General features: G+C 43.5%; 1 protein-coding gene across 1 annotated transcript in view; it reads left to right on the top strand.

The window, feature by feature from the left end:
- Window positions 1-24,512, top strand: part of LOC115472562 — a 122,919-nt gene that overhangs the window by 82,566 nt on the left and 15,841 nt on the right. The window contains 3 exon segments of the mRNA XM_030206859.1: window positions 13,079-13,469; window positions 14,792-14,928; window positions 21,735-21,793. Of these exon segments, the coding sequence (XP_030062719.1) occupies window positions 13,079-13,469; window positions 14,792-14,928; window positions 21,735-21,793 (587 nt within the window).

The raw sequence follows: 24,512 nt of genomic DNA, 5'->3' as shown, positions 1-24,512 counted from the left end.
CCCACTCATGGCAGGCTCAATGTGGCTTACATGGGGCAATGGAGGGTTAAGTGACTTGCCCAGAGTCACAAGGAGCTGCCTGTGCCTGAAGTGGGAAACAAAGTCAGTTCCTCAGTTCCCCTGGACCAAAGTCCACCACCCTAACCACTAGGCCACTCCTCCACTGTTGCTACTATTTGAGATTCTACATAGAATGTTGCTATTCCACTAGCAACATTCCATGTAGAAGTCGGCCCTTGCAGATCACCAATGTGGCCGCGCAGGCCTCTGCTTCTGTGAGTCTGTCATCCTGCACATACGTGCAGGACGTCAGACTCACAGAAACAGAAGCCTGCGCAGCCTTCTACATGGAATGTTGCTAGTGGAATAGCAACATTCCATGTAGAATCTCCAATAGTAGCAACATTCCATGTAGAATCTCCAATAGTAGCAACATTCCATGTAGAATCTCCAATAGCAGCAACATTCCATGTAGAATCTCCAATAGTATCTATTTTATTTTTGTTACATATGTACCCTGCGCTTTCCCACTCAAGGCAGGCCCAATGCAGCTTTCATGGGGCAATGGAGGGTTAAGTGACTTGCCCAGAGTCACAAGGAGCTGCCTGTGCCTGAAGTGGGAATCAAGCTCAGTTTCTCAGTTCCCCAGGACCAAAGTCCACCACCCTAACCACTAGGCCACTCCTCCCTTTTATTTTTTTTGCAGGTTTTTCTTTTTCAATATATTTCAGACATCCATTGTAACAGGAGTGGTGATTTTTAATTACTGTATTTTGCAAACATTTTCAGAATAGCCACTCTAGCAGATTGTTTCTATCATTTTTAGTTAAATGTTTACTTATTTATTTATCTCAGAAGGTTTATGGAGCTCCGTGCATTTCCGGTTCGGACATTACGTAATGTTACAGCCACCTAAAGGGTAGTACTGACAGTCATGTGGCCCTGTGTGTATAAAGGTTGCCAACCTCTGCATTGTAATTATAATATTTTAATACATTCTAGAACTTGTCAATGTGCACAAATCGATTGTGCATGCAGTAATTCATAGGTTAATGTGTGCTAAATCAATTGTGCATGCTGTGATAAGGTCTTTTATTAAACCACGGTAACATTTTTGACGCATGCTAATGATTAGCACTTGCTAAACGCTAGAGACGCAGCGTTTAACATGTGCAAATCATTAGCGCACGCTAAAAATGCTACCTCGGCTTAGTAAAAGACCAGCTAAATTTTTTAAAGCACAGCAGTGAACTATGAGCTGAAGAATACACATCTCTATTGAGTGAGTATGTTTGTATGTATGTGTGGTCTTAATTCTCACTCCTTTCCCTCCCCCTTGCTTCACTTTTCCTCATTTCTTTGCCTCCTCCTCTACTTAACCCACACTTCCCCTTGGTGCTCTGCCCCCAAGAAGCCTCATTTGCCCCCCCCCCCCTCTCCTTTGGCCTTAGTCATCCCCATCAGTTTGCATTGTGACCCCCACTGAGGCTCAGTTTCTCCCTCAGTAGCTCATTCCTTTACCCAGAGGAAAGAGTCAAGACCCTCCCGCTTTCTAGCCTCAGCAGCTCCCCAGCTTTAATGTTTCCCAGCCTCAGGGACTCGGGAAGTAAGTTTACATCAGAACTGTGCATGGATAGCTTAGTGCACGGCTTCTTAATGCAAGCATAATGCCAAATGTTTCTCACTGATGCAGTAAACAAATTGTATACAACTAGGACCCGTGCAAAACTTGTGCACTAACCTGGGACAGCAACAAATGCATGCACTGAATATGCAGATTTCATTCAGCTGCCTAGTAACGTGGTAACATAGTAAATGATGGCAGATAAAGACCTGTACGGTCCATCAAGTCTGTCCAACAAGATAAACTCATTTTACATGGTATGTGATACTTTATATATATACCCGAATTTGATTTGTCCTTGCCTTTCTCATGGCACAGACCGTAGAAGTCTGCCCAGTACTGTTCTTGTACTAAGTTCTGAAGCTAACATTAAAGCCCCTTAAAATTTACACTCCAGCCCATCCCTATCTATTCAGTCACGATCAGGGCACAGACTGTAGAAGTCTGCCCAGCTCCCGTTTTGTTTCCAATTACCGGCGTCGCCACCCAATCTCCGCTAAGATTCCACGGAATCATTCCTTCTAAACAGGATTCCTTTGTGTTTATCCCACGCATGTTTGAATTCCATTACCGTTTTCATCTCCACCACCTCCCGCGGGAGGGCATTCCACATATCCACCACCCTCTCTGTGAAAAAAAAATACTTCCTGACATTAGTCCTGAGTCTGCCCCCCCCCCCACCCCCCTTCAACCTCAATTCATGTCCTCTAGTTCTACCGCCTTCCTATCTCCGGAAAAGGTTGTTTGCGGATTAATACCTTTCAAATATTTGAACGTCTGTCTCATGTCACCCCTGTTTCTCCTTTCCTCCAAGGTATACATGTTCAGGTCAACAAGTCTCTCCTCGTACGGTTTGCAACGCAAATCCCATACCATTTTTGTAGCTTTTCTTTGCACCGCTTCCAGTCTTTTTACATCTTTAGCAAGATACGGCCTCCAAAACTGAACACAATACTCCAAGTGGGGCCTCACCAACGTGAGCTGGTATTTTAAACGAACGCTGACCACCATAGCTGAATAGTGACCTGACTAAGTCCAAGTCACTGCATCAACTGCAGTTCCAAAAGCAGGTCTGTCTTTGGGGTCCTTTTACCAAGCTGCGGTAAACGGGGCCCTGTGGTAGCATCGGCACGTGGATTTGCCATGTGCCAAGACCCCTTTTACCATAGTGGGAAAAAGCCCCAAAAAAGGAAAAGGCTGTGTGGTAAGTAAACACTTGCCACACAGCCATTTTCGGGGGAAGCCCTTACCGACAGCTATTTAGGTGATGGTAAGGGCTCCCGCGCTAACCTGGTGGTAAAAAAAAAACATTTCTGGTCACACTGGGAAATGGTGCACACTGGGGGCAGCATTACTGTTGGCTCCTGCATTAGGCCGGAAGTAGTGACAGATTGGCACGCGACAAAGCAGCGGTAGTCTACCAGCGCTTTGTAAAAAGGCCCCTTTATTTGAATACTGATATTTATGTGCAGAATGCGCAGATGTGTGCCGATACTAGGGTTACCATATGTCCGGATTTACCCAGACATGTCCTCTTTCAGATTTCTGGACAAACGGGATATTGCTAGCCTCCCCTCCCCTTACTTACTACTGTCCTGGTGGTCTAGTGATCTCTTCCACCTTTGGGCCAGGAAAGAGCCCCCTCTTTCCTGCCCGGAGCGCTACCCTGCATGCATCTTCCTGTTGGTGATCTTGGCGCCAATTCAAAATGGCCTCTGAGAGTTGAAGTGATCTGGCGAGACTTCAACTCTCGGCAGCCATTTTAAATCGGCGCCGAGATCACCAACAGGAAGGATGCATGCAGGGCAGTGCTCCGGGCAGAAAAGAGAGGGCTCTTTCCTGCCCTGAAGAGTTCACTAGATCACCAGGGCAGTAGTAAGGTAAGGGGAGGGGGGGTGACGGGGTGTGTGACAGGGGGAGGGGAAATGTGACGGGGTGGAGCGAGGGCGTGAAAGGGGGCGGGGAGGGGTGTGACAGTGGGGTGGGTCTGACAGGGGGTGGGGCATGTGTTCTCCTTTTTGGGGGACAAAATATGGTAACCCTAGCCGATACAATCTTTTTTCTGCTCAGACCTGTGCTCAGCCCTAGCTGTTCTCATAGGAGCCAACTTTTCAAAATTATTGGGGGTGCTAAGCCCAGTGGAAATAACCCCTCCCTGGACACATGCAAGGAATTTTCTCAATATTGGGGGTGCTCAAGCACCCAGAGCACCCACAGAGTCGGCTCCTATGGCTGTTCTTAGTGCAGATCTGTGTGCTCTCAACAGCTTACCTCTTCCCACACTTCATGGAAGCCACAAAAAAATTACAGGTCCTGAATGCTCGCAGTGAAAAGAAGAAACAGGCTTTAAGTGTTCACAATCGCTATTGCAAAAGAACAAGGTAATCCTCTACACTTCCTGGGTGTAAAAGCCCCGCCACTGTGCTCAGACTTTTCAACATAGTTCGTATGCAGAACCCCTTTTTGCATCTTTGCACCCACAAAAGTGAGCACTAAATCTGCGCTAACCCTGCATAAAACCTAGCACACATTACTGCATCCTACCACCACCAGCACCTTCAGCAGTCCCACCGTCCTCCGTGCCCCTATTTGGATGTGTCTGAGTGTGTTTGTGTACATGGACGTGGGTGTGTGGGAAGCTCCTTCCAGTAATTCCACATGAAACACAACTGTTTATCCACTCCTACCCTAGCTGAGATAACATTTAACCATCTCATGTGCAACTTTCTTTAAATTAGTCATCTTGTTTTCTAACTCCTCTTACTCTCTGACCTATCTGTATGTTCCATCTTCCATCGCCCCAGGTACAAAATAAGTACCTGTACATACTATGTAAACCGCTTTGAATGTAGTTGCAAAAATCACAGAAAGGCAGTATATCGAGTCCCTTTGCCTTTCCCTTTCCCCTTTGCTTACACCCTACACTGTCAGTTCAAATGTTCTATTACGTATTGTGTTGACATTGTAAGTAGTATACCATGCTATGTTTCGTATTGTTATTTTAATATTTTTACTGCAGTGTCCATTGCTCATGTTTGCTCTATTCTTATTGTATACTGCCTTGAGTGAATTCCTTTTACTGCAGTATTTGTCTATTGCTCGTGTTTGATTTATTCTTACTGTGCACCGCCTTCAGTGAATTCCTTCAAGAAGGCGCTAAATAAATCCTAATAAATAAACTAGGTCTTTCCTCTGAACGTCTGACTGGCAGAGGGGTTGCCTGAGCGCTTGGCAACCACTTCAAAATCTGATTGATCGGTAGGAAACTTTTTGACATCAGACTAATTGCTTTTAAATGTAGGACATGAAAAAGAATATTGTTCTCAGCCTGCTAACCATGCTCACAATCCTTTCCTTACCATACATCTGAAATCTTTTAGTTATGGTTTCTTGGTCTTTGACTATACAGTTTAATGAGGCAGCAAGCACTACTGCATTTAAGATGGGGGTGTCTTTTAGATGGGTACACTGTTTGGGGTGGAACTGTCTACGTGTTATTAGAAACTACCTAGAACTTTGTGACTGGCAGTAGGTATGTATAAATTTAATAAATAAATCATAGGCAACAAGAAAAACTAAAAACAAAGTGTTTTTTTTTAACAATTTCATTTCCTCTAAAGCACCACCCTCTTTGTAAAAGAAAGTTTGAAGAGAAATTTTAACAGGCAATGACGCCCATGTCATACGGAGGAAGCTGATCGAGTTGGGACTTTCCCTAAATGCATACATAGATTTATAGTTGTTGATTTTTTTCCCGTTCATTTCCTTAAGTAAAATCAGAACTACAAAGTCCATCTATGCAAAAGTAGTAGCTCAATGGCAGTATTTCACACTTACAGGCAAAAGGACCTGGGGTCTGTTCCCAGTTCAAGTTTTCCGCTTCCAGGGTTAGCCGGGACTAGGAATTCAGAGTATTAAACATTGACATCCCCCAAAGAGGGAGGCTGTCCTGGTCACTGTGCAATGGTGACACCTAGAGTTAGAGCCCATAATTGCACGGCCCCTGGCTCAAGACTAATATCGGGGACCCACTGGTTGCAGATATGAAGAAATGCAGTATGAAGGCAGTGTGAGATAAGTGGCTTAGAATTATTCATCTGTTTGGGATTACAGGGACTGTGATTTATTTTCTTACCTGTGGATATACGTGTGGTTTTTACTCTACTTGGAAACTGAAGAGATTTCTGTACACTATATTATAGTGGAGTTTTTTTTTCTGACCTGTGATGATGTGCTGTTCTCAGTGCCTTAAACCTTGGTTGGCTTGAGTGGTAACACTATGGTCTTTTTTTCTCCACTTTTTTTGGGTGTGTGCAGGTTAAGTGGTTCCCCTTTCAGAGCTAATTCACGTGTTGAATATACATTTTTTGGTGCTGATTTTCTTATTGAAGACTAATATTGCCATGACTGGGCTAAGCATGATGGAAAGGTGAAAATGCTAAGAAACTGAGGATAAAAACTCATGGTACTAGATTCCAGCTCTGGTTCCCATTGAGCTGGAAGCCCAAAGGAATAGGAAGAATTATTGGGTCAAAAAACAACAGTACTGAATTAGCCTTTGCCTCATGACATGGAGCCAGTTGGAGCTATGACTGAAACCGAGGAAACTATTCCACCTTAAAGTGAACCAAATAATACTGAAGTTCGAGTCCAGGGCATGGCCCAAGCAGAAAGGGAAGTGATTTATCAGACGCAGTTGTCATTTCCTCTTATCAGACTGACAATACCGTGTGCTCTATTCTCATGTTATCAACATAGGACTAGAAGGAAAGTGCCACCAGACCTGAAGAAGCAATGACATGAGAGGCAGCTGTCTTCTGTGAGTTGCTTCTGACTCTACTGAGTGAGATGGATGGGGGGTAGCTAAGAGAGGGAAACAGTGATGGAGGAATGAGAATCTATTTTGGGTTCTCCCACCACTAGGATTTTTGGTCATAGCGTAGTGGTGACACCTCATGGCTAGAATAAGAGTGGGGATTGCCAAAAGAGCTTTGATCGATGTCCCCTGGCCAATGGTTGCCACTGAAATGATTATGCTAGACGTGGAGTCTAAAATGGTGAATGAAGACTCTTGGTGCCATAAATCTACAAAGGCTCCAAACGAGTAGGAGGAAAGTGCTGGCAAAAAAAAAAGAGAGAGAGAGGGAGAAAATAAAAATATTAATTTCTAAGCCTTCCAATGAGCATACAGGACATTGTCTTGTCATCAAGTATTGCCTTCCCATTGGTTCATCTATCCTGGCACTTTAGCTTTATGTCAAAAGAATTCGATGCATAATAATTTGATATTAATGGACAATTTCCAAGGATGGAATAATGATTGATTATTTCCAACCATTTAGTAACCGGATTAATATAAGCTTAATGGCCTTGAAGAATATAAATTTTAGATCCTATTGTTGAGATTTCTTTTATAGATATAGTAACGTGTAGTAACATACTAGATGATGGCAGAAAAAGTCCTGCACGTTCCATCTAGTCTGCCCAACAAGATAAACTCATATGTGCTACTTCTTGTGTATACCTTACCTTGATTTGTATCTGCCATTTTCAGGGCACAGACCGTAGAAGTCTTTCCCAGCACTAGCCCCGCCTCCCAATCTCGGCTAAGCTTCTGATATGTAGTTTAATGTGTGATCGTGTGAGAAAACCTGCAGTTGCACATGGTATAAATTTAGCTAGGGCCAAATAGATCCAAGAACATGCTTCAAAATTTTACTGTCAGCATTATACATAACTTAACATACAGTATGATGAAATTTCACATAAAACATCAGTTGTGATGCATTGTGTGATCACATCATCATGGTTCGGAGGGGATGCATAAATGAAGTAATCCTATAAAGACATCTTGACCATATAGAGTTAGATTCTATATTTGGCGCCTGAAAATTCCGCATGGAAAAAAAAAAGTCTAGGTGTATTCTGGAAAGTATGCCTAAATTTTATAGAATAGGCTTAACTTTCTGCATGGTATATAGAATATACTAAGTGCCTCTCCATGCAACCAAATTTAGTTGCATCCATTCACACCATGTTTTACTTGGCATAAATCCTGACGTCTAAATTAGGCACAGAGCGAGTGTATTCTATAACACATATAGATTTTAGAAATGCCTATGCCCCGCCCATGATCATGCAACTTAGAATTTAAGCGCACCACAATATAGAACACGCTTAGTGAGTTGTGCATGTAAATCTTAATGCCAATTAGTGCTGATAATTGTTTGTTAACATCCAATTGACCGCACTGATCAGCTAGTTAACCAATTAAGTTACGCAGATTGTTATAGAACACGCTTCAATTTCTGCGTGAAAATTAAGGCACATTATATAGAATCCTGGGAATAATGAGAGAACAATTCATATTTTAAATGTCTCCTTTTTGGAATTTATTACATGGTAACATATCTGATGATAGTAGATGAAGACCATTTGGCTCATCCAGCCTGTCCAGTATTTATGATCTACAAAACCATTTTCCAGCTCAGTATAGTTGGATTGGTGATTTTAAGCAGCAACTGATGTATTTCCAGTTCTTTTGGTTCTTGCTTTTTCTCTTTGGGTTCTGTGAATATCATAGGGAGGAGCCACAATATTTAAAAGCCTCATGTTCATGTAGATGATTACAGAGCATATCTCAACCTTCATCTCCCCAATTGCAAAGGCCTCAAATACAAAACCTACTACGCATCCAACTTCTCCGTTATAGGCAGCAAACTCTGGAACGCAATACCTCGACACATCCGAACAACCAACGAACATCTACCCAACAACCCAACTTAATTCTTAAACCTAATCCACATCCACATCACTAGCACCGCCCAAATTCCAACCCTCTCCTCCACGAATCGTATCGTCCTATTGTCCTACTCTCTATAACTGGGTTATCTCTGTACCATACCTTGTAAGCCGCACTGAACCTGCTATCGAGCAGGAAAGAGCGGGGTATAAATGCTATAAATAAATTAATAAAAACTATTCTAATTTTTATGTAAGCTGACTTTGTATTTCCTCATGTTTTAGTGCTTGTAAGACCAAATAAATAAAGGGAGTTCCCTCAGTCACTATGGGGCTCATTTTCAAAGCACTTAGACTTACAAAGTTTCTTGGAGGGGGATAATCGAATGGGGGCCCCCATCTCTAAGGGTGCCCATCTCTAAGGACGGCCCCGTAAATGGGCAGGGCAACCCGTATTATCGAAACAAGATGGGCATCCATCTTTCGTTTCGATAATACGGACGGGGACGCCCAAATCATGAAATTTAGGTCAACCTTAGAGATGGTCGTCCCTGGTTTTTGGCGATAATGGAAACTGAGGACGCCCATCTCAGAAACGACCAGATCCAAGCCATGTGGTTGTGGGAGGAGCCAGCATTCGTAGTGCATTGGTCCCACTAACTGAATGGAAAAAAGCCCTTCCCTTACTGATCCGGAAAGGAACGGGCATGCATGAAGGAAATTGCATTCAAATGAGCTGCTCGCTCATTTGCACATGATTTCCTTCCTAAGGAGGGGAAGCGACGGCAGTTGAGGAAGTCCAAAATGTGGATGTTTCTGTGAGAAGGACATCCATGCCTTTGACATCCTCTTTATTTGTTTATTTGGATCACAAGTAGCAGCAGTGGGATTTGAACCAGCTGCTGCTGCTGCTACTACTACTACTACTACACATTTCTATAGTGCTACTAGACTTACGCAGCGCTGTACAAATTAACATGAAAAGACAGTCCCTGCTCAACAGAGCTTACAATCTAAATTGGACAGACAAACAGACAGCTAGGGGTGGAGAAATTGCAGTGGTAGGGGTGATAAGTGAGGGTGTTGATTAAGAAAGTCATGGTTAGGAGTCGAAAGCAGTAGCAAAGAGGTGGGCTTTAAGCCTAGACTTGAAGACAGCCAGAGACTGAGCCTGACGTACTGGTTCAGGGAGTCTATTCCAGGCATAGGGAACAGCGAGATAGAAGGAACGGAGCTGGGAGTTAGCAGTGGGGGAGAAGGGGGACGACAGGAGACATTTACCCACTCCTCCACTCCACTTCCTTGAAATTTGGCCATCCCTGTGGAGGGGGACAATATGCAGGTCCCTGGGGGGGGGGGGGAGGTATGTGTGTGTCAGCGGAGGCATAACGAAGGCATGGACGTCCTTCTTTCAAACATTTTGGACGTCCTTAACTGCCCCCCCCCCCAGGAATGGCCAAATTTCAAGGGACTGGCCAGGAGTGGCAGAGTGGTCTAGTGGTTAGAGCACTGGTCTTGCAACCTAGAGGTGGCTGGTTTAAATCCCACTGCTGCTACTTGTGATCCAAAATCCAAAAAAATAAAGAGGATGTCAGAGGCATAGCAAAGGCATGGATGTCCTTCTCACAGAAACACCCACATTTTGGACATCCTGCCATCACAGGGAAGGACGTCCTCAACTGCCAGGCATAGCGAAGGACATACTCTTTAAAAAAAAAGACAAAAGTTTTTGAAGTTGTTTTTCTCAGGGTGGGAGGTGGTTAGTGACCACTGGGGAAGTCAGGGGAGGTCATCTGGTCAGTTTGGGCACCATTTTGATGCTTGGTCATGAAAAAAATTGGACCAAGTAAAGTCAGCCAAATGCTCGTCAGGGACACCCTTCTTTTTTCCATTATCGGCCGAGGATGCCCATCTGTTAACCACGCCCCCGTCCCACCTTTGGTACACTGCCGACATGCCCCCTTGAACTTTGGTCGTCCCCATGACAGAAAGCAGTTGAGGACGCCCAAAATCGGCTTTTGATTATGCCGATTCATCTCCTGATTTGTGTCAGAAGATGGGCGCCCTTCTCCTTCGAAAATAAGCAGGATAGTAACTTTGTAAGTGTAAGGGTTCCTTAGGTGTGCTGAAAAATGGTCTGCGCTAGTGTAGGCGCATGGTTTGGGTGCACACAGATCCATTTTTCAGTGTGCCTGTAAAAAAGGCCTTTTTAAAATTTTTACCGAAAATTGACATGCGGCAAAATAAAAATTGATGCGCTTCCATTTTGGGTCTCAGACCTTACTGCCACCCATTGACTTAGCAGTAAGGTCTCATGTGGTAACCGTGCAGTAATCATCTACGCACATAGAATGACAATTACCGGCCGGTTTCCACCATGCACAGAAAAATAACTGTTTTCCAGCATGCATAGCAGACACAAGTAAAAAACAAAATTACTGCCCAGGCCATGCGGTAGCCGGCGGTAACTCAAAATTGATGTTCATAGGATGCACATACATGCCTACGCACATAGGCGCCGACTCCATGGGTGCTGTAGGTGCTTGAGCATCCCCAATAATTCACCCACTGGAAGTTCGTTCCCTCCCTCCGAGTTCCAGGGTCCTCCCCTCCCTCCCTCCGAATTCCAGGGTCGTCATCCCTCCCTCCGAGTTCCAGGGTCGTCGTCCCTACCTCCGAGTTCCAGGGTCGTCGTCCCTACCTCCGAGTTCCAGGGTCATCATCTCTCCCTTCCTCCCTCCCTCTGAATTTTAAAAGTCATCTTGACTTACCTTATCGGGGTTACGACGGCCAGCAGCAGCGGTAAAAAGCGTGCAGGCTCGGCACTTTCCCTTCTCTCTCTCAGCACCCCCAATCATTTTGAAAAGTTGGCTCCTATGCCTATGCAGCTTAGTAAAAGGACCTCTAAGTGCTTTGAAAATATGCCTTTATGTAACTAAGTAAGTCTAACTGCTTTGAAAATACATCTACCATAACTCTTAAGCTGGGCAGAATAGCACATGAAGGAAGAGTGAAGGGCAATAGGATCAGAAAAAGAGAGATATTTTTGCATGGTATTGAACTGAATGTCTCAAAAGAAAAAGCAAATATCTTTGTAGGCAATGGAGAGAAAAATATAAGTACATAAGTAATGCCACACTGGGAAAAGACCAAGGGTCTATCGAGCCCAGCATCCCGTCCACGACAGCAGCCAATCCAGGCCAAGGGCACTTGGCATGCCCCCCAAACGCACAAACACTCTACACATGTCATTCCTGGAATTGTGGATTTTCCCCCAGTCCATTTAGTAGCGGCCTATGGACTTGTCCTTTAGGAAACCATCCAACCCCTTTCCAAACTCCGCTAAGCTAACCGCCTTCACCACCTTCTCCGGCAACGAATTCCAGAGTTTAATTATACGTTGGGTGAAGAAAAATTTTCTCCGATTTGTTTTAAATTTACTACACTGTAGTTTCATCGCATGCCCCCATCAGTCTTATCCAATCACCACCAACACATTTAGGAATCTTCAGGCCATTGACTTGCACTCTCTCCATCAACGGTTCACCTTTCCTCTCATCCACTATGTTATCCAAGTCTGTCTCTTCCTATAATGCTATTCTCTCCTCTGCTCTGGTCTCGATCCTTCTATTCCCATTCTGTAAGTGTACATGTTTGTACATAGAATAAATGAATCATACGGTGATAGGAATATTGGGAACAGAGTCACCTGTTTCTCAATCAGTCCATAATAGAAGCTATGAACTACAGCACTTCTCATGTGATGACATTTTGTTTATTTCCTCATCCATTCTCCTGTATGGAAGAGGTAAGGTACAATTCTAGGCAAGACTTGAAAGTGACTCAGTGTGGGGAACCTTCCGACACTTGGAATATTAGTTGCCACAGGATAGCCGTGAGTGGAGTAGACAGCAATTCTGGTACATACAACATACCTGTCTCTATCTCTTCTAAAATTAGCACTTGTACACAAGGTGGCATGTGAAGAATCAATCTGAAAAGCTCCCCTTTCATTTAGGGAAATGATATAAATCAAGATATCCTGAGAGGTATAAATTCACTGCCACTCCTGATTTTGGAAAAGAGGAACAAGACACACAGGTAAGATCAGAGTCTGATTCACTGAACGAGAATGAGGTACTAGTTGTAAGAAATGATTACTATATGAATTAATTATGATGTACAGTACCCATGTTGTAAAATTAATCAGCATATGTATTTCTTAGCATAAATCTGCCTCTGTAATAGACTATAAGGAAATTCACTTCCAGATTTCTTCCAAATGCCTGTCTGAACAGAATGAGATATGTTCTCTGCAACACATAGAAAAAAGAATTGCCAACCATTTGAGTAACAAGCCAATTCTACTTTAACCATCCAGCAGGGTGACCATCTTCCAGAGCAAAGAAAAAGAGAATCTTCAGAACAAACGTTTTCAAAACAGCAGGTTTGAGAGGTCAGCTCTACTTACTGTTTATCCTGGAATTGCCTTTTTGCCCCTGTTAAAATCTTTGCTTTACCCCATGATCTCTGGTGCTTTCTACTCTTTCGTCTCTTTCACCTACAATGATTGTTTCTCTTTTGATGGATTTTTCATTGTGAAAATTATTTTTCTCTGTTCTTTGTCAATTACTTATTTTCTTCTCCTGAGCCCCTTGAACTCCTGTTTTCCCATATTTTCTTCTTATTTTTATGTTTTGTTTATCTTCATAGCAACACTCAACTTCAAATACAGTTGAGTCCATGGAGTCCAACGAAGACTCGAATACCAAGGAAACAATTTGTTCAGACGTTTCCCCCATCAAAGCAGACCACTATGCTGTTCATCAGTCCACTGTGTTGCTCAACCCACCTGAAGTCTGGAAGAAAGGGGGCCGTTTATTGTCTGCCTTACTGACCATCAATTTAGCGCTTCTTGGCTGCGCCCTGGTCAGCAGTGGAGCCTTTCACGATGTAGCTGTGCAGGACACTGAGGTTCATGCCTTCCTGACTATCCTGATGTTGTTAACCATCTCTTGGATGTTTTTCTACCTCTTTGTCACCTCCAAACACCATGAGGCCTTCATGTGTAAGGATCACCATGCAGGACCTATCTGGCTTAGAGGTACGACTTCTACACAAACTTCGCAGAGGGATAAGCGAAGTGAAAATGTTAAGGGTTAGGGTCCAGACAACTGCAGAAGGCACAAAGGAGCCCTTTCACTGGGATGCAATAAAATCTGGGCTTAGCGCATTCTAATGAGGGACTTTCCCATGCACTAAACCTAGATTTAACATGGTATTTTTGTAGAGCTTTTTTTTTTTTTTAAATCATATTTACCTGTGGCACCTGCAAAAAATTAACGCAGGAGCACTTAAGGCTCCTTTTACCGAGCTGCGGCAAAAGAGGGCCTGTGCTGGCACCGGGGTGTATATCTCACACGTGCCAAGGCCACCTTTTACTGCAGCAGGTAGAAGGGAAGTCTCTCTTTCCCGCAGGAAATGGCAGTGTGGCCAGTAAAGCAAATGTTGCCCAGCCATTTCAGGGGGGAGCCCTTACCGCTACCCATTGAAGCAGCGGTAAGGGCTCCCATGCTAACACAGCAGTAACCGTGCAGCACTGTCTGATTACCACCGGGTTGCACTCCGGTGCTACAAAAATAAATATATATATTTTTGTAGCACCGGATATGACGGCACGCTAGGGATGGGAAGTACCGCCGGGCTGCTGTGGTAGCCCGGCGGTACTTCCTGTTTACTGCCGCTTAGTAAAAGGGGCTCACTGCCTCTTATTTATAAGATGTTAAGTGCTCCTGCATTAACCCTGCGTTATCCAGTTAGAGCACACTAATCCTAACGCACTAGCTGGATAAAGTGGAAATGTTCACTCTCCTCCCATGACAGGCCCCTTCCTAAAAAAAATTTTTTTTTTTTTTAAATAGGTAACCCCTGGCTTAGCCATGCAAACAGGCGAAATACTGCAAAACGTTTTCACATGTTCTGCGGTATCCTGTTAGCATGCGCCAACCACATGTTAAGGGCTTAACGTCCTTTAGTAAACGAGCCTCAAAATCTCATACCCTCGTTTTGCAATTCTCTCATGGCCCTGTGCTTATTCACCAGCATTTGGGGTTAAATCCAGGGATTCTCTGCTCTTAATATCAAAACCTCTCAGAATCACTGTGAATTTTCGGCTAGAGATTACGAGCATTTATTGGCATTTAGTAAATGTCCTTTACGCTTTAGAAAGAGGACCTAAAATATTTTCTTGTTAAAAGGGCTCTCGAAACCCATTAAGACCCCAAACATACATGTTTATTGTTAACTATCACGCCAGATTGCAACATCCATCACTTATAGGCATTTTGGGGGGAGTTTTTTTTTTTAAATCTTTCTAAACCTTTCTTATATCTGTTCAATATCTAACTTAAGTTCTTTTTGAAACAGGTGGTCTTGCTCTGTTTGGACTATGCACCCTGGTGCTGGATGCATTTAAAATTGTAGCTTACATTGGTTACTCTCACTGTGAATCTCCAGTCAAAATCGTCTTCCTTGTCGTGCAGGCTCTGTTTGTTATCATTCAGGTGAGCACTACCAATCTTACATTCTTATTTCCGTGAACTGTGAAACTGATGAACACAGGCACGGACTGAAACCTTTCTTAACGAACTGTGAAAAACTGTCTGAATCAAGAAGCATTTTTCACTTTGATTTGTTCCACCAAATTTTGACATCGTGTCTCACATTCTACACAAGCTTGTCTCCAGCCCTCTTTATTCTAGAGTGGCCAAAAAGGTAGCTAAAGTGATGGCAAAAGCCAGAAGGATGCCTGGATGCAGCAGGAGAGGAGTGGTCACAGGAAAAAGGAGGTGGCAGTGCCTTTGTATAAGTCTCTGGTTAGAAACTCTAGAGACCACACGTTCAAAAGGATACAAACAGTAAAATAGTGAATAAAGGGGGCAGATATTTAGGGGTTTACAACGCCAGCGAATTGAAGGATTTGTTCAGGTTAAATTATGGCTGACTTACTGACCAAGTTAAGGCGGAGTTAGCCACTTGGAACTCCTTGTTATTTCTTGGCAAGGAAGATCAGCTACTGTTCAAATGATGATCTTACCAACCTTTTTGTTTTTCTCAGTTGCACATAGTTACTAGGAGTCACGGACCAAGAAAGGGATCTAGGTGTCATCGTTGATGATACGTTGAAACCTTCTGCTCAATGTGCTGCTGCGGCTAGGAAAGCAAACAGAATGTTGGATATTATTAACAAAAATGAGGGTATTATTCTGCCGTTGTATCGCTCCACGGTGCGACCGCACCTCGAGTATTGTGTGCAATTCTGGTCGCCGCACTTCAAAAATGATATAGTGGAATTAGAAAAGGTGCAGAGAAAGGCAACAAAGATGATACAGGGGATGGGATGACTTCTCTATGAGGAAAGGCTGAAGAGGCTGGGACTCTTCAGCTTGGAGAAGAGGCGGCTGAGGGGAGGTATGATAGAGGTCTATAAGATAATGAGTGGAATGGAAAGGGTCGATGTGGAGTGTCTGTTTACCCTTTCCAAAACACTAGGACAAGGGGGCATGCGATGAAGCTGCAGTGTAGTAAATTTAGAACGAATCGGAGGAAATCTTTCTTCACTCAACGCGTAGTTAGACTCTGGAATTCGTTGCCGGAAAAAGTGGTTAAGGCGGTTGACTTACCAGAATTTTAAAAAGGGTTGGACGGCTTCCTGGAGGAAAAGGCCATAGAATGTTATTGAATGGACGTGGGAAAAATCCACTATTTCTGGGATGGGCGGGACAAATTGTTTGTTCTTTTGGCTGCTGTCGGATACAGGGTGCTGGGCTCGATGGACCTTTGGTCTGTCCCAGCATGGTGATGCTTATGTACTTATGTAAGAAACAATTCAGATAGTGGGATAGGCTATTTCAAAATTTTCTTTGACAGGGCAAGAAAGTTAAAATATTTATGATAAGGCTCACAATAAGGGATTGGTTTTCCTAATTTTCAATATTATAAGACAGCAATTTTAAAAGTCATGCAGGGACATTATAGGGTAGACCCCTCTGTGCACTGGGTTAGGTTGGAAAGGGAGATTCTCACACTTTATTCAGTGTTTAAGAGCCTCGCAGGTATGGAAGAATCGGACGGCAGAGGTTTTCCTCGAGGGAAGGGACATCTATTTCTAATGCCTCTGTAACAGGAATGGGATAGAATAAAAGTGATCCTGCATTATTCCCGCACAGCCAACTGAGGGATTATCACTGTGGATCTACACATTATTTTAAGCCATTGAATGATCACCTGGTGGGATTACGTAAGTCCGGGCAAAAAAAGGAAAGGGGGGTCCACAACTTCCACAGGAGAAGCAAGCACAGAACGACAGGGGTGAAAGTGGAGAAAAATCCAGATGACCAATGCAAACAAGGAGTAAGAGAGTCCAAAAAGTTTATTTGCCAAAGTAAAATGACCCAAAGGACCCTACCTAGCTGTGTTTCGGCAACAAGCCATCCTCAGGGGTCCAAGGAGGTTTAATGACAGCCTCACCAACACACGCGCTCCCGACCCAACAGCCTGCGCTGGTCATTTGGATTTTTCTTCACTTTCACCCCTTGGGATTAAGTAAGTCATATTCTAAAGATCTATTCCATCACAGGATTTTTATGGCCCAGGCTCAACTGCAGGCGTTGCTAGCTAGCAAAATTCCCTTTTACCAATACATTCAATTGTGTAATTTTCTCCTGGTCAGGGTGCCAAGAAAAACTTGCACAGAGAGCCTTCTCAGTTAGAGGTGATTTTGTTCAAATCAAGTTCCATTAAGAAAATGCTGTCTAAACATTATTAAGTGCTAGGGGATGTGAGCTCATTCCTCAGTCTCCACTACCCCAACTGTAAAGGGCTAAAATATAAAACCACATACGCAACCAGTTTCTCCTACATTTGCACGCAACTATGGAACACACTACCGAAGGCCATAAAAACAACGCAAGACCTCACTATCTTCCGAAGGCTACTGAAAACTGAACTGTTCAAGCAGGCATACCAAGAACACCCATCCTCAAAACTAAATAATAAGATTGCACATGAACTAGAATAATCGAACTTTTTACCACTTGAATAAGTAACCTCTCCGTTAATAATGATCAAGCACTATCACTTTAATCCTTATGTCAAATAAGGTCTATCTATAGTCGATGACCTAATGTATGTTACAATCCTATCTATCACTCAGGAACTTATTTGCTATACCATAACGTATTCTTCTTTACCATGTATGTATGCACCTTAATGCAATGCCTTTGTAACTCTGTTACCCAGAAATGGCAACCGCCATTACGGCAAATGTAAGCCACATTGCGCCTGCAAATCGGTGGGAAAATGTGGGATACAAATGCTACAAATAAATAAAATACTATTCAGTGATATGTGTGATGGCCTGAGACAAATGGCTGAGTAAGGAGATTGGGAGAAATGGCATACGATTCATGTACGCTTGAATTCCTGTTCCTCCATTACAAACTATAAACAACTAAATTCAATATCTGAACTCCAGGGAAGAGGCGAGGGCTAGGGACAGTGAAGTGCGGGTAGATTTTGGTGCAACTGTGGGGAGAGAGGCACATTTGAGCATATATGGTGGGACTGTATGGTTATCCAACAGTATCGAGGCAAAATCTGGTCCAAGGTGAGGCAGCGGACTGAAGAAGATTGGGCTGGAGATCTTCTTAAATGCCTGCTGGGCTCAATCTCAGAGGGGGGAGGGAGAACAAGGGTGAAACTATGTTTTGGAAACAAAACTGGTAATTTCCAGGCAGTGGTGACAAAAGAAAGGGCCCTCTATAAATACCTGTTTAGTCATTTGTAAGGAAATTCAGATCTATGAGAAAACCACATATGAAATGAGGGGTCCATAGCAATGCCTAATAAAGCCTCCGGGCCCCAACCACAGAAGAGTTTATGGATGCTGAATGTAATGAAATCTGAAATGAGAATGGGAGGTGAAGGGCAGAATGCTCTGTTCTATTATAAAAACTAAGTACAGTGAAACCTCGGTTTTCGTTGACTTCGGTTATCGTCGGTTTCGTTTTCATTGATTTTTTTTCAGTGAAAAATTTGTCTCGGATTTCGTTGGTTGCCTCGGTTTTCGCTGCTAATTTTGCGAAAACAAAGGGCAACCCACGTGTTCTCCTGCTCATTGGATTTACATTGATTCATATGGAAATAATTGCCTCGGTTTTCGTCTGTTTCGGTTTTCGTTGATTGTTTTCGGACAGATTATCAACGAAAACCGAGGTATCACTGTACATTTTTTAATGTATAGATTCAGGTTCAACAGACTTTGAATAGTGATATTGGAAATTGTTTCTTACCTAAGGTGACGGTGTTGCTTTTACAACTTGACTACTACACCTGTGTTGTATATACTGAACCATTTTGATGTTGTTTGTGTTGTGATACAGTGACAACAAAGATTAATGGTAAAAAAGGATACAAACAGGATGAAGTTAGTACAGAGGGGGGCTTCTAAAATGATCAGTGGCATAAGATCTATACATACGCACCCTTGAATTAAGGTGTGATAACGGTAAAGGGTCATGGATTTGATATACTGCCTTTCCGTGGTACAACCAAAGCAGTGTACACAGTTATATGCAGGTAATTTTTCTGTCCCTGGTGGGCTCACAATCTAATTTTTTGTACCTGGGGCAATAGAGGATTAGATTACTTGCCCAGGGTAACAAGGAGGTGCAGTGGGAATTGAACCCAGTACCCTGGGTTCTCAGCCAATGCACTAACCATTAGGCTACTCATTTCTTTTTCATTTTTCTTTTTATTGGATTTATACCCCACGGTCATCTGAGTTGGAAACTCGTTTCAATGTGGCTTACATAAATTGAGTGAAAATATAAGTACAACTTATAGAAACATGATTGGGATGAAGTAGCCCATAGATGGATCGACGAACCATAAGGTAAAAGAGGGACAGCACAGATACTCAACACATAACTATCAGAAATATCTTCTGCAAGAACCAAATTCAAGTCACATCTATCAACAGAAATGTATTGTATAGAAATGTTTTCAATTTGTTTGTGAAATTTCTTGTACGATAAATCATAACGTATGTAATGCATCTCTTGTTGTATTGAAAACCTGCAGTATGGGATGATTTGAAGACCACACCTTACAGCTAAGGAGATGGAGTATTAGATGAGCTCTCAGCCTCTCCTTAAAATTCAGCAATGGCAACTCAACCAGTGGCCGCATATAGCTTGGAGCCATACCGTAGACAACCTGGTATACAAAAACACAGATTTTAAAACCACTTCTGCTCTTACTGGTAGCCAGTGCAAACACTGCAACAGTGGGGTAGCATGATCATATCTTGATACACCACAAATCAAATGTGCAGTGGTATTTCGTACCATTTGCAGTTTTTTAAAAAATATATTCCCTGCATCCAACACAAATAGCATTGCGATAGTCCATCTGGGACAAAACAAAACTTTGGACCAAAATACAAAAGGTGTTTTTTGAAAAGTAGACTCTCAATCATCGCAGCCACCAAAGCAATCTAAGGGCTTCTTTTATTAAGTGGTGGTAAGCCCAACACGGGCTTACCTCTCGCTAGACCGGAAGTACCGCTGGGCCACCGCATCAGCCTGTTGGTACGTCCCACCCCTAGTGCACCGTCATTTCCAGAGCTACAAAAATGTATTATTTTTGTAGCGCCGGAGTGTACCCAGCGGTAACTGGACAGTGCCGCGCGCTGTCCGTTACAACCGGGTTAACACAGGAGTCCTTACTGCCACCTCAATGGGTGGCTGTAAGGGCTCCCCCCCCCCCCCCCCCCCCCCCCAAAAAAAATGGCCGTGCTCAAGTGCTTTACTTGCTGCCTGGCCATTTCATATAGGAAAGCCAGACTTCCCTGTTACCAGCTGCGGTAAAAGGGGGCCTCGGCGCACGTGTAAAACACGCAACAATGCCAGCGCAGGCCCCCTTTTGCCGCAGTTTGGTAAAAGAGGCCCTAAATACTTTATACATTAAAGCAGATACTTGCAGTTCAAACGCTGAATATTGCTCAAGAGGTATTCCCAACACTTTAATATTTGTGTCCAGGGAATATTCTGTTTAACCAATAAAAAATGTATTACATAGAAATATTAGTACCACCCATTATCCGTTCTTATAATATTTTTGATCTCATACATTACATCAATATCTAATTTTCTCATACCTCGCACTAACACTATCTGCTTTTGTCTCACCTGGATTGTAAACCGCTCTGAACCCTGGAAAGGGGATATTAGTGGTATACAAGAATTGATTTGAATTTGAATAGTTATCACCATAAACTTCATCTTGTCTCTGTTAAGTTTCAGCTTAAAATCCATAGCCCAGGATTCCATCAGGTCTAACATACATTTGATATCTCCTAACACATCTCACATGTCATTAGCAAAAGGAATACAAATGGTTACATCATCTGCGTAGATAAATGTTTTAAGACCACTCACTTCCAATTTATGGCCTAATGGAGCCACCAGAATGTTAAATAATGATGGTGAAACATTCTGGGATCCATTCTGATGATAGAGTTCCTGACATCGTCACTCTATATGATCTATGATTCAAGAAACGCTCAAACCAAGATAATACTTTGCCCCCAATACCTATATGGTCGAGCATATTCAATATATCCATGTAAATTCCTCCAAGGTATAGTCAGACCTCTTTCAATGAAAAGGAGGATCTGGAACGAGGGGTCATTGGATAAGCTTGAAAGGGTGTTAGACTCACAACTAATGTAATGAAATATTTCTCTACAGAAAGAGTAGTAAACTTGTGGAAGCTGTCATCAGCTATAAATAGGGTCTTTTGTAATTCTGGCCTTTATCTGTGCAATCAGTTGCCAGAGGAAATAGGAAGTGCAGATAATTATCTGCAGTTTCGCAAATTGAATTAACTGTGAAAGACGTGTTTGGTCATTCTTTGATGTGTTATTAACTCTTCAGCAGAGAATTGATAATAAGGTATTGCAGTAATATACTGTCACTTTTTGTTTGTTAAATTTTTTAAATGTTAGATGTACTGTAATTGTTTCTGTTGCATTGTAAACTGCTTTGGTGCCTATTAGTGTAAATGCGGTATATGAAATCAAGAAATCACATCAAGTCTCCCCGTGGAGATGGTGAAGTCAATAAGAATAGTACTTGAATTCAGATAAGCACTGAGGATCTCTGAGGGAGAAGAAGGGATTATAGAGACTGGACTATTGGCTTGTAAGAGAAGACTGGACAGCCCTTACGGTCTTTTTCTACTGTCATGTTCTGTGTTTCTATGAGAAACATCCCTGTTTCATATATATATATTTCTATTTTAACAGACATACTTTCTGTGGGTTTCTTCTAAAGACTGCATCCAAGTTCACCTGAACCGAAGCAGGTAAGCTCCAAGTACATACAATGTCAATCTCTATTCATCCATGAATTTTTACATATGATAGAGGGGCATAATCGACCAGAAAACGCCTATCTCCATGGGCGTTAATCTCCGAGAACGGGTCCGTGAAGGGGCGGAGTGAACCGTATTTTTTAAAAAAAATAGACGCCCATGCTTTATTCGCCAAGGTGTGAGCTGGGCGTTTTTGCTTTTCACCGATAATGGAAAATGAAATCGCCCAGCTCAAAACGAATAAATGCAAGGCATTTGTTCGAGGAGGGGCCAGGATTCATAGTGCACTGGTCCCCCTCACATGCCAGGACACCAACCGGGCACCCTAGGGGGCACTTTTACAAAAACAAAAAAAAAGGTAAAAGAGCTCCCAGGTGCATAGCACCCTTCCCTTGGGTGTTGAGCCCCCCAAATCCCCCTCAAAACCCACTGCCCACAAGTCTACACCAGTACTATAGCCCTAAGCGGTGAAGGGGGGCACCTACATGTGGGTACAGGGGGTTTGGGGGGGTTGGACGACTAGTAGCATTAAGCAGCACAATTGTAACAGGTAGGGGGGGGATGGGCCTGGGTCCACCTGCCTGACGTCCACTGCACCCCCTAACAACTGTTCCAGGGACCTGCATACTGCTGCTTGGGAGGAGGGTATGACATTTGAGGGTGAAAGTAAAAGTTGTGAAACATCATTTGTTGTGGTGGGAGGGGGTTAGTGACCACTGGGGGAGTCAGGGGAGGTCATCCCCGACTCCCTCTGGGGGTCATCTGGTCATTTAGGGCACTTTTTGGGGCCTTATTCGTCAAAAAACAGGGTCCAGGAAAAGTGCCCTAAATTCTAGCTACAAACGCATCCATTATCGGCGAAGGGCGCCCATCTCTGTTCGGGTGATAACCACGCCCCAGTTCCGCCTTCACCACGCCTCCGACACTCCCCCGTCAACTTTGTCCGCATCCGCGACGGAGTGCAGTTGAAAGCGTCCAAAGTTCGGCTTTCGATTATGCCGCTTTATTTGTTTTTGTGAGAAGAACGCCCATCTCCCGATTTAGGTCGGAACTTGGGCGTTATTCTCGTTCGATTATAAGCTGGATAGTGTTCAAAAGAACAAACAAATCTTTTTCAAAGACAGGAAAGCTATAGAACTATAGGACTTAAAATGAAACTGCACGGAGGTAAAAGTAGCATCAGGAAATACTTTTTCATGGTGGATGCCTGGAATGCCCTGCTACGGAGGTGGTGGAGACAAAAACATTGATAGAATTTGTGTGGGATATACCCAGAAGATTCCGATGTAGCAAGAGGATGGAATAAAGCAAAACTCAAATTACTTTCACACTTCAAAGAAAGGCATAAGAACATAAGAATAGCTATACTGGGTCAGACCGATAGCCCACCTAGCCCAGTATCCCACTTCCAACAGTGGCCAATCCAGGTCACAAGTACCTGGCGGAAATCCAGACAGTAGCAACATTCCATGTAGAACCCCAATAGCAAGAGTCCAATCAGAATCTCAAAGAGTAGCAACATTCCATGCTACCAATCCCGGGGCAAGCAGTGGCTTCTCCCACATCTACCTCAATAGCAGACTATAGACTTTTCCTCCAGGAACTTGTTCAAACCTTTTTTAAATCCAGATACACTAACCACTGTTACCACATCGAGGGGTGTAACCTGCATGGAGCAGCAGGTACGACCCTAAACAAAGGCACAGAGGAGGTAACTTCACCTTCTGTATTGAGTGGCAGGTTCTACTCTAGTCAACCTACTGGGCAGGCTAGAGTTGACCAAGTTACATAAGTACATAGCTATTGCCATACTGGGAAAGACCAAAGGTCCATCAAGCCCAGCATCCTGTTTCCAACATTGTCCAATCCAGGTCACAAATACCTGGCAAGATCCATTGGTCTTTACGTGCCATCATTTGCTATCTTACTATCTTTGGGGTACTTTTACTAAGTTGTGGTAAAACATGGCCTTAGCGCATCCATACACAGGTTTTTCCCACACAGTAAGGCCATATTTACCATAGTCGGGAAAAATGGCCAATTTTCTATTTTTTCTATTGATGACCATGCAGTAATGTTACCATTAGCAGACAGTCACTGAAAAGAATTACCACATGAGCAATTATCGCTGCCTATTTTGTAGGCGGTGAGGGCTCATGCAGTAACCCTGCACTAACCAGTTACTACATGGTAGTGTACTTGTGCTAACGGACTAGAGCAGGAATGCCCGCTCTCTGCCTCCCAGATGCGCACTCTCTAACAAAGAATTTTAAAATATATTTTAGTGTACAGTTGGTATATGCTGATTTGGAAAATACTGCAAGATGCCTGTCCGCAGTAAGCCATTGTAAGCTGAAGTAAGCGTATGCTAGCATTTACTGTAGCTCAGGACCGCTGAGAGATAAAGCTGGGCCTGGGACAAACAATCTTCAAGGCCCCTCTGCCATCCCATCACCACTGCCGCTGCTCCCCCCACCCCCTCCCACAGCAGCAAATGCTTTGCCGGCTATAGGTCCTTCTTCCTGCCGTGTCCCGCCTCCTGTGCAGTAACTTCCTGTTTCCGCATAGGCAGGACATGGCAGGAAGAAGGACCTGGGGCCAGCAGAGCAGTCTGTTTTGATCGCCGGTGCTGGGCCTCCTTGGAGACCAGACCCAGGGGAATCTTGCCCCCACTCCATACCCCCTTCTCAGCGTCCCTGCTGTAGCTTAG

This window comes from Microcaecilia unicolor, chromosome 6 (assembly GCF_901765095.1).
Source record: "Microcaecilia unicolor chromosome 6, aMicUni1.1, whole genome shotgun sequence".
Lineage (NCBI taxonomy): Eukaryota > Metazoa > Chordata > Amphibia > Gymnophiona > Siphonopidae > Microcaecilia > Microcaecilia unicolor.
The sequence above is the reverse complement of the archived record's forward strand: the minus strand, read 5'-3'. Positions and strand labels throughout refer to the sequence as shown.